The 18,542-nt window shown below is 36.9% G+C and overlaps 3 protein-coding genes across 4 annotated transcripts; 1 reads left to right on the top strand and 2 right to left on the bottom strand.

The window, feature by feature from the left end:
- Positions 1-984: 984 nt before the first annotated feature.
- LOC103955441 (probable 1-acyl-sn-glycerol-3-phosphate acyltransferase 4) lies at positions 985-4,614 on the bottom strand. Its single transcript, XM_009367337.3, has 4 exons — positions 4,185-4,614; positions 2,144-2,746; positions 1,591-1,721; positions 985-1,467 (listed from the first exon to the last, which is right to left on the bottom strand). The coding sequence occupies exons 2-4, from the start codon at positions 2,713-2,715 to the stop codon at positions 1,019-1,021; spliced, it is 1,152 nt and encodes a 383-aa protein (XP_009365612.2). The 5' UTR covers positions 2,716-2,746; positions 4,185-4,614; the 3' UTR covers positions 985-1,018.
- Positions 4,615-7,518: 2,904 nt separating this feature from the next.
- On the bottom strand, positions 7,519-8,725 carry LOC103955442 (elongation of fatty acids protein 3-like). The gene has a single exon (XM_009367338.3). It carries the CDS (start codon positions 8,721-8,723, stop codon positions 7,821-7,823), a length of 903 nt encoding a protein of 300 aa, XP_009365613.1. The 5' UTR covers positions 8,724-8,725; the 3' UTR covers positions 7,519-7,820.
- A 3,578-nt stretch (positions 8,726-12,303) lies between these two features.
- On the top strand, positions 12,304-14,152 carry LOC103955443 (E3 ubiquitin-protein ligase RNF185). Of its 2 annotated transcripts, none has more exons than XM_009367339.3 (2): positions 12,304-12,619; positions 13,172-14,152. In XM_009367339.3, exons 1-2 carry the CDS (start codon positions 12,319-12,321, stop codon positions 13,876-13,878), a joined length of 1,008 nt encoding a protein of 335 aa, XP_009365614.2. In that variant the 5' UTR covers positions 12,304-12,318; the 3' UTR covers positions 13,879-14,152. The 2 variants fall into 2 exon arrangements, with proteins under 2 accessions (XP_009365614.2, XP_009365615.2); XM_009367340.3 differs by having other exon boundaries at positions 12,490-12,619; positions 13,162-14,152.
- Positions 14,153-18,542: the final 4,390 nt, after the last annotated feature.

Raw genomic sequence — 18,542 nt, 5'->3', positions numbered from 1 at the left:
TTTAAGAAAAGCTATAACCAAGCAGACCGCAAATGCATGCCAGCAGAGCCATGCAAAACGCGTTTTCGTTTAATCGTTGGCACTGTCTGGGTCTGATTGTTTCCTTTTTATTGGCGTGATACGTATTGTGAGGCTTATTTGTAGTATAAAAGTCGAAATCCACCAGAAAGTTGGGCAAGACAAAGAAACCTGCTCACATACAAGGGTTGACAAAGTTCATACCCTTTGCTTCACTCAATTAATCTGTCTACAACTACCAGGACATCAAAATGTCGATCAGTACTCTAAACGAACAAGATGTCAAGTGTGTAAGTTAAAACAAATGGCCGCGATGCAAATTTCTCTCATTTGTTTTAAGCATAAAGTTGAGAATAATCCACAAACTTTCTTTTTTGATCTGATGAAAATACTTCTTCACAAAACGCTTATGTTCATAAATCCTTTCATTAGCACATCACAAATTTTAAAAAGATCCAGGTTACTTTTAGAATCTATATAAACTTTTTTAACTTTTTTCATCAAATAGTGTCAGAAGCGCTCATCTCACAATCACTTCTACTTGTTCTAATAAAAGCACTTTCAAACGTGATGTTGTTCTTTCTATTTACAATGTACTAAGCAAGTTTTCAAGTTGATTCAAGATAGAAAATGAAAATTATAAGATTAATTTTCAACAGATATACCACTTTTGAACCTAATTACAGGAAGATAAGATCCAAGGCTCAACATGTTATAAAATCACTGCAAATCTGTAAAAACATTGACAGTGTATATATGTGGTTTCATAGACTGAAGAATCCCCGTGCCATACCACATGGAAAACTGTCATGCTACCAGGCAAATTTGCAGCTCTCTTTAAATTAAATGCTGCAGTGACTAGAAAAATGAAGTTTGCATCTATTGCTTGTCTCAAGACAATGACTGGTTAGTTTGGACATAAACATTCCAAAAATATACATAAACATTCCAAAAACACTTTAAAAATTGGTATTTGGACATTTTATTTCTCCTTTAATTGCTATTCAATTCTTGGTCTATTGCAAACACATGTTGCTTGAACAAAGTCTAAAATTGGCATCGGTTGAAAATTAAAATAAGTAGCTGTGGCAAGGTACCCACATGACAAACCGATGTATATTTTAAACCAGACGGATGAAAAAATGGCTAGGTAAATCAACATGATAGTCAAAAAAATTACCAACATGAAATTTACCAAGCACTTGAATGTAGAAAGTTCTTCTTCTCCTCCTTCATTAGGGAAATGCCCTTGCTCGCTGAAATTGGAAAGTAAGTTGTCCTTGAGCAGGAATGCTTCCGTTAACCAAGAGGCTGCATCGGCGTTAGAAGCAGGGATCTCTTCAATCGGGATTCGCCGAACATGTATGTGAACTTCTGATGGATCCACGCCAAACGCATTGTCTAGAAACGAAGGGCATTGATTCTTGTAGGTGATAGTCAAGTCATAAACTGCAGCACAATTTAGATGATCATCAGAGAACATATAAGTATAACATGCGCGCACACAAGCTTCAAAATGTTTCGATAAGAAATTGTGGGGAAAATCACAGAGTGGAGTTTTGTGTAAATAACCTGCATCCAAAGAACTTCTTAGAGCTTCCAAGCAAGCACAAAAGCCTTTAGTTCTTGGAAGTAGCACATGTGACAGTACAGGAAGTCCATTTTCAGCAGCAAATATCTGACTCTTTTTGCATTTTTCTTCACTGCATAGAGACAAAAAGAAGAACTATATATCTTCGTATATTCATATATTACTGAATAAACACAAACCCTAGCATGCAATATAGAAATTAAATTGCAAGTTGAAAATATGAGATATGCCAATGTGGGAGTAACCATTATATTAAAAAATGTGAGAAATGGGGCCCAAGACTTATGTATTGTATAGAAGTGCATCAAATTAAGGCAATATTGTAACCATAAATTCTATGTGCAAGACGTCTGTTTCTTATCGAACTAATTCTATAACGTAATTGAGATTACTTTGAATCTTCTATCCTTGATCAAATATGGAAATACATGTAGGTGGAGGTCAACAGTCTTGTATATAATAACTTCAACATAATAATCTGAAAATATACATGCAAATGGATTTTTAAAAAAATAGAGGGGTAAAGGGTAGTACTTATAATCAGTTCCTTCAGGAAAAATGGCAAGCCAGAGAGGGTCTGCAGGATCAGCAAATGACGAAAGCATTTTCCGCATAACCGGTTCATCAGCTTCCCACTTCCTTTTCAAAGGAATGAACTCTAAAATGTGAAATCCCCACCCGAATACCGGCAGCTTCATCAGGCTGCTCTTTAGCACATACTTGATGTGTCCAAGAGACCCTTTTCGCAATGCAAGATCCCACAAGTACATCCAATCAACCTCGGTTTTATGGTTGGCAATGAGGAGAGTCCGTTCTTTAGGGGGCACGGTGTCTCCAGAAAAAACCACTTTCGTGCCATTGATCTTCTCAAACAGGAAAGGCCACAAGGCCAGCCAAATGCCAAAGAATAAGGAGGTTGCTGTTCTGCTTATATGTATGCTCAAAGGGCGCAATAATAGAGCAGTTATGGGAGCAAAACACACAAGAATTGTGAACGCAGTCGAGAGAAATACTACTAAACATAAGATACCCCTCACAACCCTAAGAGGAGACAAAGGCCTGTGCTTTAGTTTACTATCTGGTTTCAAGGGACTGCAAACGTCCATCTCGTTCCAGGAAAAACCTCCCTCAATGCAGCTGCAATGTTATAAATGGGGTTTTAAAATCTATGCTTAAAATGTCCCTAAATCAAATATAAATGTAACAAAGAAAATAACACTGAATCATGAAAAAAAGAAAGGAGTTGTTATTGGCGGCAAAAGAGTTATCATACACTCGACCAGAAGAGTTTTTGCGTTACGACGGATGCATGGTGACTTTCTTGGCGTGTGAATAACAGTTCCGAACAAAAAGAAGGGAAAGAAGACCTCCAAGCCCTAATTTATCTCTATGATGACTTCCTCGGGGTGCGATGCGATGATTCAATTTTCACAGCAATGCTTTCACACATGAATGCCATTTGCTCCGATAACAAAATTGATACCTCATGCCAATGTTGAGATTTTAATTTTCAATCAAACAGTATCCAAAATCGTTTAGATATAACAAATTATCAAACTTTTCAATTACTTTGCCAAATCCCTTTTTTTTGGCAATTGAAAGGTAATCACGAACAAATAAAGGTAGAAATTCCATCTCAATTACACACAAAATAATGGGGAAAACAATGTGTTTGTGTAAAGAAGTTTATTATTCAGAAAAAAAAAAATAAAAAAATAAAAAAAAAAATAAAAACTGAGATACCTCATGCCAAAGTTGAGTTAGAGAGAAGTTTTTTGCTCCGACAACGAAGAGTACGTTTGTGGTGTTAAAGAAATTAATCTAGAAAAAGACAAGCGCGTTTTGTAAAAATGGCCAAAAATAAAAGGCCATTTATGTATAAATACCCCATAAATACAAGGGCCAAAAATAATATAAATGATGAAATTAAGTGCGAATATGGAAGTATTTATTTTTTTAGAAAGTAGAGAACGGGTCAAAAAGATAATTTAAAGCTGTTAGATTTGTTGGGTAAATTTGATTGGTGTAAAATACAATACATGGGATGATAAATTCGATAATTTGATGGGAAAAAAAAAAACAAATCTACTAGCTTCCTCCTTGATAAATCTCAAAAAATAAGGAATAATATTAAGGGAAAAAAAAAGAGAAAGCAATCTTAATTTTCACTACTACGAGAATCATTAGTGCTGTTTGGTGATGGAGTCCGACGCAAGTTGAGCAGCAGACTGATGGCTGTTCCTCAACGAATGCATCCAAATCTTCATTTACGCTCATTTACTGTGAGAGTGGTTGAAACTTAACTGAAAGGCACGTATATAGTCCTGATTAACTGACTTGACCAGATTAAAACAAAACATTTTCTAGTTATGAAAACCAAAACGAAGAATTGACGACGTACAAACAAACAAAAGATTAACTAGCTACAAATTGAGATCTAATCCGACCAAAAAAGTCATTAATCACAAAAAATCTCACGGTTAGAAAGAGACAGCTCAAAGTCATGGAGACTCAAATGCGTATAAATTAAACATGTGGATGAACAGAACTTTAGGGTAAATATGAACACACTTACTTGTTCTTTGTGGCTCGATAATACTTGTCGTGGTGAAAACGTAAAAGATGAAACTCTTTGTGACAAAGTCATGTGTTGCTAAACATTGGATTCTTCCAAATACAGCTTGCTGGGAAAGGAAATGCAATAGTGAAAATCAAGAAGAAAATCCAGCTGTTAAAGATCAAGCCATGACGGATGTTGATGAAGGTTGATAGAGGTAACCAAGGTATGCCGAGGAGCTGATTAAGGGATGATTGACTTGGATTTGGATGACGGAGATCCAAAAAGAGAAAAAATGAGATGTCATTTGTGCAAAACTCCTCGGCCGGAAAACTTTTGGCGTATTAAATCCAGTTTAATGCAACAAGTAATATGTCTTTATCCAAAAACCAAATGCAACAATCAAGTTAGAAAATGGTTGCTATATAACAAAGGAATTTGACTCTAAGCCTATCTATAAATTGGGTTTTCATTTCATTTAGGCTTAATGTTTCTGGATTTGGGCTCTACTATATATCTAGTTGTGTTGGGCCTTTAAGCTGAAATTGACACCAAATTTGCTAACCTTAAGCGTCTCTCATGATTATGCTTTTAATTTTCGAACATCAAATCAAAATTATGTGATTTTGAAATACATGTAAGTACTAAACAATTAAATAAATAAAAGTAAACCCATGTACGGGTAACACAAGCACAAATGTATAGTCACCACTAATACTGATCTGACATAATAAACAATAGACACAACATAGTTACATTGGTAACCACATCGGTCATTGTTGAAAAGCGATGCCACATAAAGTCATTGCAATAGAGCAAGGCCACATCAAATCATTGTTGATAGACGAGACCACATAACTCACCGCTCAAACGTGTAGACCAATCTAGCCATCGCAATAGCGCGACCAAAACACTCGCAAGGCAAGGCAAAAACAACTACTCCTAGAATGAAACCACAGGTCAGCTCATCTCAGTGGAGGACAAGGACCCTCATGCTAAGGTCAGCTGCAACTTCACTGCTCTAGTGAGATTTCGGCTTCCACATGTCAAGCACCCCTAAATTTGGTTGCATAAGGCAACAGAACTGCTAAATCCAATGGCAACTTGCAAGCAATGGAGTAGCTAAATTTAATTCACAATGTCGCAGAACCGCAGGACCTGAGCACACTAGTCCTCGCAACGACGAATTCAGTCTTGGAGAGTGTCACTAGCATGGAAAACTAGCTGACAGCAGTGGTTCCAACCCACCTGCAGCCACAAATCCAACCCTAGACCATGAAATCGAGAGCCAACTAAAAGAAGAAACCTTGAGAGGGCATGACCCAAATCTAGGTATAAGACTGAAATCCATGGAAAAGCTGTGCACAAAATGGTGGGAGAGAAACACAGGAGGGGGAGAAGAGGTATGTGCAGACCAAGAAAGGGTGGGCGGCGCAAGGTCAGAGGGTGCGGACGTGAAGGGAATGAAGAGAAGGCAAGGGTAGGGGAGAGGGAGGAGAATCATAGGGATCAAAGGCTATGAGGAGAAAGGGCGGAGTTGCCACTTGTCCCATGGCTTAGCCAGAGGCCGACGACTATAGAGGTAGCATGTTAATTTTATTTATTTATTTTTTAACAAATTATAGTATCAATGGGTTAAATTATTAGTTATTAAAGGGATAAAAATCAGTGGAAATTGAACCCTACCAGAATGTATATGCATGTGCGTCATTACCTTTTACCACTTCAGTAAACCACCATTTGCCAGAGTTTACTACAGAAAATTTTGTATTAAAATAGCTCGCATATCCTTTCGCATAATTGGCCTTCGTTATCACCCAACGAAAAAAATGGGTCTTCTCTAGCGATTGCATCATTTTCTAATAGAAGGATGTCACATCCTAATGTCCTATTAGTATACCCATTAATTTTTTGTCAACCAATGAAAATCATGTTTACGCATGCAATGACAAAAAGAAATTGCTAAGCAATTATACAATAGTCATACAAAAAGAAGATGAAATTCCAGAAATCCAATCACTGAGAGCAATTGGTCAATCTGAAACTTAGAAAATGATAATTGGTCTTCCATAATGATCAAAGTATTCTGTTCATGCTGCATTTGGTTGACCGTTTCAAGTGGAACCTTCACCAACCAAAACAACGTTAAGCACATAAAATCTCAACTTATTTTTAGCTACGTTCCTTAAAATTGTATTTTCATCTCACTTTACTTCCTTTAACTTAAAATTGTATTTTCATCTCATTTTACTTCCTTTAATTTAAAAGTCATCACTTTACTTATTAAAACTCAATATTTATTTCACTTTGACTTGTGAACTCTCTTTTCTCTCTGAAACTTATAGGTCGTCTCCTAAAACATATGTGAGACACAAAACCCAATAAGACTATGCCACAGTGCAATAAATTTGATTATAAATCTCCGTTATGCGTGACCATTTAACAATCAGAAAATATTAAGTTTAAAAGAAATGGAAGAGATGAAAAAAATAAAAAAGAAATTGATTAGCCTGGCTCATGAAATTAATAGATCTAAGGTAGTGTGGAACGAATTTTGAGTTTTATAAAGGGAATTGTTATTGGCACTCCAAAATTCTCATTCTACACTCCAAATTTTCTATATTTAGAAAGAAAAATACATTTGTAAGGTGTGTAAAATGAGATTTTTTCAGGTAGTAAAGTGGTAACTTTTGAGTTACAGAGAGTAAAGTGAAATTAAAATCGAGTTCCAAGAGATGTAGCTAAAAATAAGTTTAAAACCTCTTATGGTTCAATTAATTTGGGTAGAGAAAAGAAGAAAAGTACATAAAACCCCAAAATAATAGGGTCAATTTTAAGTACTTACACAATCTTTTGAGACTCTACAACCCTCTTCATCAATCATATGTCGATTTTATACTTGTATATACAATTTTCGTTAACTTTAGTCTAATTGGAGTAATGGTCTTTCAACTAAAAATTTGTGGTCATTGGTCCCTTAGCTTATCAAAATGTGCAGCTATGGTTATGTTTGTCAATTTTGTTAGAACTTCTGTCAAAATGAGTCACCTACCATGCACGTGAGACTAAATCAAGGGGCGATATGGGAAACCACATGAGAAAATTGTAGCAATAGTCCCTAAACTTTAGTCTTTAACACAATTGTAGCAATGATTTTTTTAACATATGTCATTTTGACGGAATTCTGATGGAGTTAATGAAATGACCATAACTGCACATTTTGATGAGTTAAGAGACTAATTGTCATAATTTTTAGTTAAGGGACCGTTCTTTCAATTGAGTTAAAGTTAAAAGATCATTTCTACTATTTTCTCATTTACAAAATCCCGCAAAAGGGTTTGTTCTCTCCAAATAAAAATTCACATTTCAATTTATTAAGGAAAATATATATCATATTCACAATATTGCTTATTTCCATCTACCATTAAAGATGGACTCTTAAGTCAACAAGGCTTTCGCTTCGAGATGAACGCCTATAACCTACTAAAACAAAAAAAAAAAATTACAAAAAAGAAAACCTTATACTTTGTTGGGAAAGCCGAATCACGCCACTCGTAAGGCATTTTGCTTGTCCAAAAGGTTTCGAGAACTAACGTAATCAGATAATTCTATCGAAATTTTTATACTACTAAGATTACCATTGACAATACTTTTCTAGTTTTCTTTAACGAGCAGCTCACGCTTTGACTCCGACCCAGATCCCAAATGCGTGGCCGGATTCACAACCTCATCAACCGCCGTTGAATTCTTCAAATACTTTTCCACGTAGAATTTCAAGAACAGCAACAGAATCGCGCCGTTGAGGACGGAGTTGCAGAGCCAAGCTCCGATCCCGTTGCACCCGCCCCCTTTCAAAATGTGCAGGGAAAGCACGCCGACGTGGCAGACCAAGTTGTAGACTAGCAGCACCACCTGGCAGTTCACCACGAACGGGAAGCACGCCCCGGGGAGCCCGATTCCGGTCCAGAACCGGTAGGCGTAGACGATGGAGTAGAGCAGAGTGGTGGAGAGTATGGCGAGGACCTGGAACGATTGCGAGTATTGGAGCCAGAGGAACGACATGAAGATGAGGATAGACTGGTTGAAGAGGTGGAAGAAGGTGAGGCGGCGGTGGAGGAGGATGGTGAAGAATGTGCGGAGGAGGTGGAGGAACCGGGAGAGGTAGAAGACGTAGGACCAGAAGAAGACGCGGCCGGAAGGGCGGGTGCCGGGTGGGAAGCAGAGGAGCCACTGGAAGGGAGTGGTCTTGGTGCGCCGCCACAACCAGCGGGTATCGCGAATCTCGGCGACAGAGGAGACGAGGATGCCGGTGAAGATGACGGCGTAGATGAGTGCCATGACAAGGCTGTGGACTGCCGGGATTGGGCCGAGGGAGACAGGGCGATCATGGCGGCGGAAGAGGGTGAGTATGAGGTGGAGGGCGCTGGCGGCGGCGATGTAGGCGGGGATGGCGGTGAAGAGGAAGTACCAAGTGGAACCCCATAAGTGGGTGGTGTTCCACCGGAAGTTTACGATGTTTGGGTGCTCCGATAGCAGGTACTTGATGGTTTGCGACATTAGTTGCTTCTCATATGTTCGACGAAATGCTTCAGCGAAAAAGGAGATTGGCGCGGTGAAAAATAATAGAAGATTGGCGGAGATCGGTGGGAATATAAAGGGACCCTATAGAATTATGAGACTGCGGAAGTTTCTTTCCTTGTGAAAGTCTGTTTTATTGGTTATAATTTTGTCGTGGATTGACTACTATTCCAGCAGTCAACAATTTATTTATAAAAAATAGTAACGTTATCATTTTTGTACTATTTGACTTATCCGAATTACGTTTTTCACTCATGACACGTATAAATAAATTAAAAGAAATAAAATACCTAAAAAAAAAAAAAAGAAAAAAAAAAAAAAGGAAAAACCCTAAAACAATAAAACTTAGCAAACGTGAAATTAACTCTACATTTCTTCCAACCCTAAAACAATAATGGCTTGTTTACTAATTCGTAATCAGATTGATGAGAATTGAATTTAGGAAGAATTAGATTGAGAATGAAACATAATTAAATTTCTGTTAAACTTGGTTACTAAACTATTTGGACTGGTGGGAAAATAATATTGGTTCCATGTAAGTTGTTTATTAATTCAATTAAATCAGAGTTAAAACTAGTTTAATTACTAAACTACTCTTGTTATAATAAAGTTTATCTATAAGAAAGTTTTATGTTATTTCCATAGCCACTGTTTCCACATGGATGGGTGTGTGGGTGATTTGGGTTGTTTGGGTGTTGTTCCTAGAGGTGCAAGTCTGGATTTTGATCTATCTGATGGGGTTGCAGAAGAGTAGAGGTGGTGCTGTCGGGGATTGTGAAAATGGGATTTTGGGGTGCATTACTGGTGCCGTTGATGGCAAGGTGAGATTTGGCGGAAGGTGGAAGGGTGTTACTCGGTTTTCGAAAAAGGGTAATGTTAGGAAGACCAACATTTTAAACTAAAATTGCAAACTAAATGATATGTCGCCAATATGAAACAAGAATGTTAATCAACGATTAAGTAATAATCCAATCATCAACAACCACATCATTTGGTTTAAAAAATTAGGTATCTCTAACATTATCCTTTCGAAGAATGTTCAAGGGTAATTTGGATAGAATGGTTTGATTCCTAAGGTACCGTTTGGTACGTGGGACGGGACGGAACAGAGTGGGACAAGGCGTTCCGTCCCATGTTTGGTGTGCCTAAAATGGATGGAACGAGCTGTTCCACGGGATGAGTTTTGGGTGAATTTTCGTTTCGCCTCACCCTCCTGGAACGACTTGTTCCACATCAGTGGAACACAAAATTATAACCTCTCCGTCTCTTCTTCTTCCTCCTTGTTTCCATCCGAGGGCATCTTTATTCCAGCTTCGTTCCGTTCCGTCCTGTCCCGTTTGCATACCAAACGATACCTAATAGCTCATTTATCTCAGAGTCCAATTACCTCCTTTATCTCAGTAATTGAATTCCTGCTAAATCAGGAATCCGACTACTGATTTCGGGTGGGGTTCACTTATATATCATTCCCATAGTGTTAGTAAATATTGGAATGGCTTGGAATGTGTGCAATTCCATTTCCTCCGTTTTCATTCTGGTGGGGTTCTACCGTCTCTCCTTCTCCTTCCTTCGCCTACCTTTTCTCAGTCACCATCCTCCCTATGCCTTACGAGAACACCGTTCACACTGCTCTCCCTGTTTTGATTATTGGTAAACACTGATCTTTTTTTTTTTTTTTTTTTTTTTTTTTTGTCATGGAATTTTATTTCTTTTTTGTGGCTCTATATGTCGTTTCTTTCATTCTTCATTGTTGCAAACTTCTGTTTTGTTTGTTTGATCCATAATCGTTTTGAGCATTGTAATTTTGTTGAGTCCATATTTTTAAACGGCTTCTTAAGCTCCACCATTGCAAGTAACTATTGCTACTGTTATTTTTAAACTAGCCGACTATTGAATGTTAGTTGGAAGTCCAGTATTGTTGTAGACTGAATTTAAACATCCTCAATTGCTTTAGTTTGTTTTTTCTTTGAAAACCAAATTATTCTCACCTCCAATTTGCTTGCACTTGCAGAAAAACGACAATGGAGGAAGAAGGATAAGAGGACGACAGAAGAAGAAAGGTGAAGTTTAACGTTTGCTAGGTTTTAGGGTTTTTCCTTTTTTTATTTTTTATTTTTTTGTTTTTTGTTTTTTTTTTAATTGAATGAAAATTCATATCATTTTAAATGGTGTGGTTGTCTACCTAAGATGACATCTAATGGTACAATTGGATGATAAAAATAACATTTTTAATTTAATTTGTTAATAGAATACACGTGTTAAGTGATAAGTGAAAAAAGTAAAAAGGTAAAGGCAAATAAAGAAGATAATTAGCAGATAGATATATATATATATATACACACACACACATATATATATATATATTTTTAAGAGTGTCAATAACAACTCTCTATATATATATATTAATAATTAATTAATTAAATTGGATGTCGATGTCTTGGTCTAGAAGGATTTTTAGTTTTCGCATTTTGATTGCCCAATATACTTGGCGTTCTAGAGAGAGATAAGGAAAATCATGAATTGACAATAAGAGCACTATGATATGCATGCAATACAACATGATTTACATGAGAAGTTTGACTTTCTTTACCCTTAAATAATTGTTGTTTGAACTATTCTCGAATGCATTTTTTCGTGTTAAAAAATTGTTTAACAACATACTTGAACGTAACAATTTTTTGTTCTCTTTACATCTAAGTTCGAATATTACTCAATAAAAGACAATGCTTTTTGAACAAAAACAAAAAGTTATCTCTTTTAAGTCAGCTTACTAAAATATTGATATGTGAATCTCTCAAATTCTTATTTATGTCTCACAGAGACATTTCACCTTTCTCTTGGCCACCATTGAACGATTCATCAGCAGCAAGAATCAAACTCATGACTTGTCGTGTGGAATGCATACCTTTCCCAACCACTAGACCATCCCGTGATGATGTTGTTCATCTCTTTTCATAGGATTCTTAATTAAATATTATAAAGATCTCATTTATTTATGTTAATGTGTTTATTTTGGTGTTTTTACAATTCACTCTTGAACACAAAAATAAGTGATACAAAATGCATGTTAGAGGAAGATATTTTTCAGAATATAAGTCAAATTTATGTGGGCAGCGAAATTGGTTAGACATATTAATACAAACGCGACAACAAATGTCCAAGTGGCCATTTTTCTAATCGCATTCTGCATCGTACACTATCGACAAGACATCTTGGTAGTTGGAAATCTTGTTGTCCACCAGATGTTCTAATCAATGAAGCTTACCTTAAAACTGAGAGTAACCATCACGGGATGCCCATTTAATGATGATGAATTTTAGGTTTATATTTAACTTAATACGTTTTGGGTTCGATTTTTTGTCCTGATTAATCTCATGATGATGAGTCAGGAAGGCTAAAATACCTTTATAAGTTTTTCCGGCTCAGTAGACTGTCTTAACAAAACCAATTTGTCAATTTGCGTCGGTTCTAGAAGGAAAGCGGCAATGACGGCCGGCAGAGGCGATAAAAACCGGTACAAAATTATGGTAAAAAACCCAAAACCGTTGACGAATTAGCCCAAGCCCAAAATACCATGGGCCTAGTTAGGCCCAAACAGCTCTCAAGATTATTCATTTTTGACACAGTTGACTTAAAATCGGAAATCCATAATCTAATCCAACGGCTAGAATTCGAGGAGGCACAATCTGCCATCCAGAAGCCGCCAGGTTGGCATGAAAAACGATCTCCCGTCGGGAGATCTCAAGCCGCGTCAAAATTGCACCTCCCACTAAACAACAAATTCTCTGCACTCTTCCTCCTTCCCGTCAACGGAGATCTCTCGCCGGTGCTCGGATTGACTGGCCTTCGATCCGCCTCACTTCTTATATGTGAAGGTTAGTAGCGATCCCTACTCGTGTATTCGATCAGATTATATTGTGGATTTGTTGTTGTTTTTTGTTCGTTCGGATTGTTTGAATGGATGAATAAAATTTCAATTTTTTTGTTGAAATCGGTGAATTTGGCGTATGAAATTGCGATTTACGAGATCTTGGGGGTGTTTGAATCATTTAGTTTGAAACTCGAATTGTTTTGACTAAATCTATAAACTTTCATATGATCAGGAATCGCAAGAGAATTGATTCAAATTTCATAGAAATTTGTCATGATGGCGAATTTTTCCTACTTTTTAAAGCTAAATTGAGGTTTAGATTTCTGGGTTTTCAGAGATTTTCCATTTCTTGTTGTTTGATTGGAATTTTAATTACTAATTATCAATGGAGTATCTTCTATTTTTTTTTTTTTTAAAGTCCGGGTTTAATTCGGTGCAATTGGGGCTTGCCTGAAATGGTGATGTTTTTGTGTTGTAGACCTGTGGTTTAAGGAAATTTTGATGTTTTAGTGGCTGGTTTTGATACGAACGAACTAATTCGTTTAGGGTTGTCCAGGGATGGTAAGTGGGTTCGGGGAATCAATGAGCAGGTCGTCCCAAGGGCCTTCATTCTCCGGCAGCAACAATAACGGTGACGCTGGTGATTTCGAATGCAATATTTGCTTTGAATTGGCCCAAGACCCAATTGTGACCCTATGCGGCCATCTCTTCTGCTGGCCTTGCCTTTACAAGTGGCTCCACATTCACTCCCACTCTCAGGAATGCCCTGTTTGCAAAGCCCTTGTAAAGGAGGAGAATTTGGTTCCTTTATACGGTAGGGGAAAGACGTCAACTGACCCAAGATCAAAGTCCATTCCTGGCATTAGTATCCCAAACCGTCCAGCAGGACAAAGACCCGAAACAGCTCCTCCACCAGAACAGAACCATTTTCCTCTCCGTGGATTTGGGTTCATGGGAGGGATGGGAGGTTTGGGCGGGTTTGCACCAGTTGCAACCACAAGGTTTGGGAATTTCACATTTTCTGCGGCTATTGGTGGCTTTATCCCTTCTCTGTTCAATTTTCCGCTGAATGGGTTTCCTGATCCTGCCATTTATGGTGAAAGTGCTGGATTTCCTCATGGGTTCTCAAATGCATTTCATGGCGGCCATATACATAGACATCACCTCCGCAGGGGAACAGGTCAGGGACAGCAAGATTATAGACTGAAGATGTTGTGTATGATTGTTATATTTTCAGTAATTCTTGCTCTCGCTTGGCAGTAGGTTGAATGCCAGTCTCAAGTCGCTAAGTTGCTAACTCGATATTAGGGTGTAATCAACCTCTTGCATTGTATATCTGCTAGTTCATCTTTTTTGTTCTCATCAGGTTAAGTGTTCATATGCTACTGTTGTCTGTAATGTTGTCGATTTTGCCTGGTTGTCACAGCATGGTGGTTCTGTTTCCAGATTCTCTCCCTACAACTTATTGCTTGTTTAAGTACTGGATTATTAGTAATTAGTGAACTTTACATTGCAATGAATGACAGAACTTTGTATTTTTCGACAGAATGCTAGTTCCTAATGTGTTAGTTCATTACCGGATAATTCGATGTATGCCATCCTTGCGTAGTGTTTTTGTGTTCTGAGCATTTCCCTTGAGGTGTAATGGATCTGATTCCCATCGAATGCTTAGCGTATTCTATACGTTCGGTATGAAATCTCATATGAATATGAAATACATAGCAGGTAGGCATCCATCAACTGTTGTCTAGTGATGCATTGTTTGTTTGCACCGAAAATCGTCAACTGGTTGTCCAGTCGAGATTTTGACGATTTTCGTTTGTCTTCCAAGTGATTCGATCGACGAATTTAGCAGACATGTATCCATCCACTGGTCCCTTTTTCTAGCTTTTGTCTGCAATCTTATAGTTTATAGTGAAAGAGGAGAATGCGATTTGATCAAACGCCATAAGAATCTGACAACCAAGTTAGGGAGAGGTTTTGTCTTCGTAAAATGGACATGGGCCTGGTCTGGTCTGTACGGACGTTCTTCTATATGCCGGATGTATTTATCTACAAGGTCTTAAGTTCCAAGTTTATGGCGTTTTATCCCAGTAGCAGAAAGTAATTGTATTTTTGCACTTTGATACGGGTTTGATTTTAACCGTGTTTCTTTTCCCTTAACAACTAATAATTTAACCCACTAATGTTTCGTTCGTCAAAAAAAATTTCCGAGTTTGACTTCTAAGTCTTTGAACGTGGCCGTATGCTGGTGCGCTTGAAACTCGATTTGTATTTATATTTGGAGGATTTGATTGTATGTACACAGCAGCACCGGACATATTATGTACTCTTTCTTTTGATGTTCGTGGGCTACTCGGTATATTTAGGGTCTCATTAATATGCTCGAGTTTTTGTTTTTATACATTGAAATTTTATACCAAGAATTTAACGGCAATAAATGTTGATATGTAATATACATTAGAACATAATGTGGTTCATTTAGTGACGCGTACATGTCCTTTAATTTAATCTCATCAATAAAAATTTAAACGTTAAAAGATAAATTAAGTCAAAATGATGCGTGTCATTCAATGAGATAGGTCATAGAGATGCCACAACTTTCGAGCATGCACTTATATACATGATTGACAATTAATGATGATTTTATACAAATCAATCGTAAATGTATTTGGATTCTCTCCCCTCCCCTCCTTTTCTTATTTGAATGCTCAAAATTAAGCCACGTTATCATCTTATTTTATCTTCTCTATAGAAAGGAAGAAGAAGAGGAAACTGAGAAGGAGGGGAAATAGGGGAGAAAATCAAATTCCATTTGTAAGATATCTACCCGTCTACTTAGAGACGCACGTTGAATTAGAAATTTCAATCCAAAACGAATCGTTTTGAGTTTGAACATTTTCAATTTCGAAAATTTTCAAAAAAATTGAATAACAATTGGAATGTACATATCTCAAACTTAATATTATAGAAAAACCATGCATATTTTTATTTTTTGTATTTATTAGTATATTTAAATATGCTTTATATCGTATTTAAACCTAATATTTATGCAATAATTATTTAAATGCATGCAAGTCCCAAATTCCTAGTCTCTAGAGAAGCATGTGCGCTCATGGATGAACTTTCATTTAAGTTTCCTCTTAACCGCACATGTTTTGGGTTGTCGGTGAGTGTGACCACTGAAAACTGTTCAATGTACACATTGATATCAAATATCACTACATGTTATTGGCATTCCGAAATAGTCAGTTGTACTTATAATATTTCATTTTTATTTTCTTTGTAAAACAATAGGAACGTAGAATGATTATATATTTTGGAGTGTTAACGACAAATTGTTTTGTTAAAATGTCAGAGTGATTGACAAACAGTTCGTGTTAATAATCATATCGATGTTGTTTTTTAACTTGCATTTTAACACTTACACAACATGATGAGCGTGGTCCGTAGAAGTTTAACAACAAAAAACCTCAGTTATCATTAGAAGTGGAACTGCTCAATATAATTTAAAAAAAAAAAAAAACTTTGTGATATGAATTTATGAAATTTAAGATATGGATAGGAGTTCTTGATGACAGTATTTATGGATAATCATAATTTGTTTTAAACTATTATGACATAAATGACTGAAAGTGTTTTTGGTAAAGTTGATTGTGGATTTCAAAAGTACGTTAAGTGTTTTTTTTTTTTTTTTTTTTATTGGAAAAAGTATAAGATATGTACTTCTTTCGTAAAGCACTTAAGTGCTTTTTCAGAATCCATTTAAACTTTTAGTAAGGATTGGTTTTAGACACATTTTTATAAAAAACGCATTGAGTCATTTTAAAACTACTTCAACACAAACCTATATAAAAGATGATGCTTTCCATTTGTGTAGACTTTTGTGTACATTAGAGCAGCTCCACCGGAGCTTTTGTTGCCCAGCCCCAAGTCCAAATAACAGCCCGGCATGCTCCATATGTGCTCCAGCCCGCCAACTTGCCTGGCACCCAGCCCGTGCCAGTCAAGAGCCCAGCCCAAAATGGACAGACCCATTCCCCGGTCTGTTTCTGGAGCGTGCAGAACACGCGGGAGCGCGGGCGCGTAGCCAACAGACATGCAGGCGCTGGGGCCCGCGTGCAGACCCACTTGCAGTCGTCCCGGTGAAGGAAACGTGGCCTCCTCAGAGCCGTTGGATTTCCAACGGCTAGTTTTTTAGGCCGTTGGATTTTCAACGGTAAAAAAAATTTAAATTTAAATTTTAAATTGGACCGTCCGATCACAGATCAACGGTCCATGTTTATTTCACCAAAAATTAAAAAAAAAAAAAAAAAAAGGCCCAACGGTCAGAAATTTGACCGTTGGCCACGTGGCGTAATGAGTGCTGTTGGATTTGATTATTTTTCAAATCCAACGGTCCCGATTAATTACAACATTAAAATTTATTAAAAATTAATTTAAAAATGTCAAAAAAAATTTAAAAAATACAGAAAAATTTTAAAAAATTAATTTTTTTTTTTCTATAAATACCTAACCCTCATCTTCCACCTTACACCACATTTCAATATTTTCTACACTTTCTACACTTTCTACATTTGAATATTTTGTACACTTTGAGAGAAAAAAATGACTTCGTGGAAGCTCAGTGAAGATGTTACGTTGTGTGAATGTTGGGTTCGCACTACTCATGACCCGATTACGGGTAATGAGATGGATAAGCGAGAAATGTGGAGTAAAATTACGAAATCGTTCAACGATGTACATGGAAAAGATGTACATGGAAAAGATGCCAGATCTAGTCAAGGTCTTCAAGGTCGTTGGAAAAAACTCAACGCATCCTTTACTTGTTGGAAAAACGCCCTCTCTCATGCTTCTGGTAATTTGCGTAGTGGGACAAGTTTAGCGGATGAGGTAACAATATTTTTATTTATTTATATGCATTCCACCCACATCAATATTTTAATTTATTTAATTTCTTATGTAATTTTTATGTAATATGCATTCCAAATACTTATGTAATTTTTATGTAATTTTTATATAATTTTTATGCATTCCACAATTCTTATTTAATTTCTTATGTAATTTTTATGTAATATGCATTCCAAATACTTATGTAATTTTTATGTAATTTTTATATAATTTTTATGCATTCCACAATTCTTATGTAATTTTTATGTAATTTTTATAGACACTACAAGCACAAGCATTCTACAATGCAAAGAACCATAACAAATCATTCAACAAATGGGAATGTTGGCAAATTGTCAAAGATTGCCCTAGATACAAAATTGTGGCAACCGGTCCAGAAGTTGTCATGCACGGTATGGGTCTACACAGTTCGCCAGAAGCAGACACAGCTGAACAAGAAGCTAACACATTTGAAGACACGGAAGGGATGCCTGAACAAGTGCCAGAGACCCAACCGACTCGTCAGTCCCTCAGGCCTCAAGGTAAAAAGGCATCAAAGAAAAAAGGTAGTTCTTCCAAAAATGACTACACTAAATATATGGAGGAACTTACTCGTCAAGGTGAAATGAACATGGCATGGGAAAAGGCTAGAGATGAGGAAAAAGCTGCTGCTGTGGCAGCAATTATTGCAGCTACTGAGGCTCGTGATGCGGCGTCTGAGAGACAAAGAGAAATAGTTAATCGAGAGAACGAGATGATTAGAGAAGCACTTCATCGAGAGAATGAGATGCTCAGAGAAGAAAGGATGGCTCAAACAGATCGTGACACTATGAACAAGTCTCTAGTAGGACTGTCTCCGAATTCAAAATATTTTTGGACATCAGAAAAAAGAGATGTCGTGCGAAGGAGGCGTGCAAGAGATGCCGAAACAAGTCAAGGGGGTTCCAGCTACAGAAATCCTAGCAACCAAGATCCTAGCACCACATATCCTAACTCCACAGACTTTATTTAATTTCTTATGTAATTTCTTATTTATT

This window comes from the organism of the source record quoted next, unplaced genomic scaffold (assembly GCF_019419815.1).
Source record: "Pyrus x bretschneideri cultivar Hongxiangsu unplaced genomic scaffold, Pyrus_bretschneideri_v1 Contig28, whole genome shotgun sequence".
NCBI lineage: Eukaryota > Viridiplantae > Streptophyta > Magnoliopsida > Rosales > Rosaceae > Pyrus > Pyrus x bretschneideri.
Note: the sequence above shows the minus strand (reverse complement) of the source record. Positions and strands in the feature narration are given on the sequence as shown.

Coding starts and splice junctions, on each gene's coding strand:
- LOC103955441 (XM_009367337.3), bottom strand. CDS start 2,715: ATGGACGTTTGCAGTCCCTTGAAACCAGATAGTAAACTAAAGCACAGG. Junction 1,722..2,143: donor CCTGAAGGAACTGATTATAA/GTACTACCCTTT, acceptor GTCTCTATGCAG/TGAAGAAAAATGCAAAAAGA. Junction 1,468..1,590: donor AAGAAGTTCTTTGGATGCAG/GTTATTTACACA, acceptor ATTGTGCTGCAG/TTTATGACTTGACTATCACC.
- LOC103955442 (XM_009367338.3), bottom strand. CDS start 8,723: ATGTCGCAAACCATCAAGTACCTGCTATCGGAGCACCCAAACATCGTA.
- LOC103955443 (XM_009367339.3), top strand. CDS start 12,319: ATGGGCCTAGTTAGGCCCAAACAGCTCTCAAGATTATTCATTTTTGAC. Junction 12,620..13,171: donor CTCACTTCTTATATGTGAAG/GTTAGTAGCGAT, acceptor AGGGTTGTCCAG/GGATGGTAAGTGGGTTCGGG.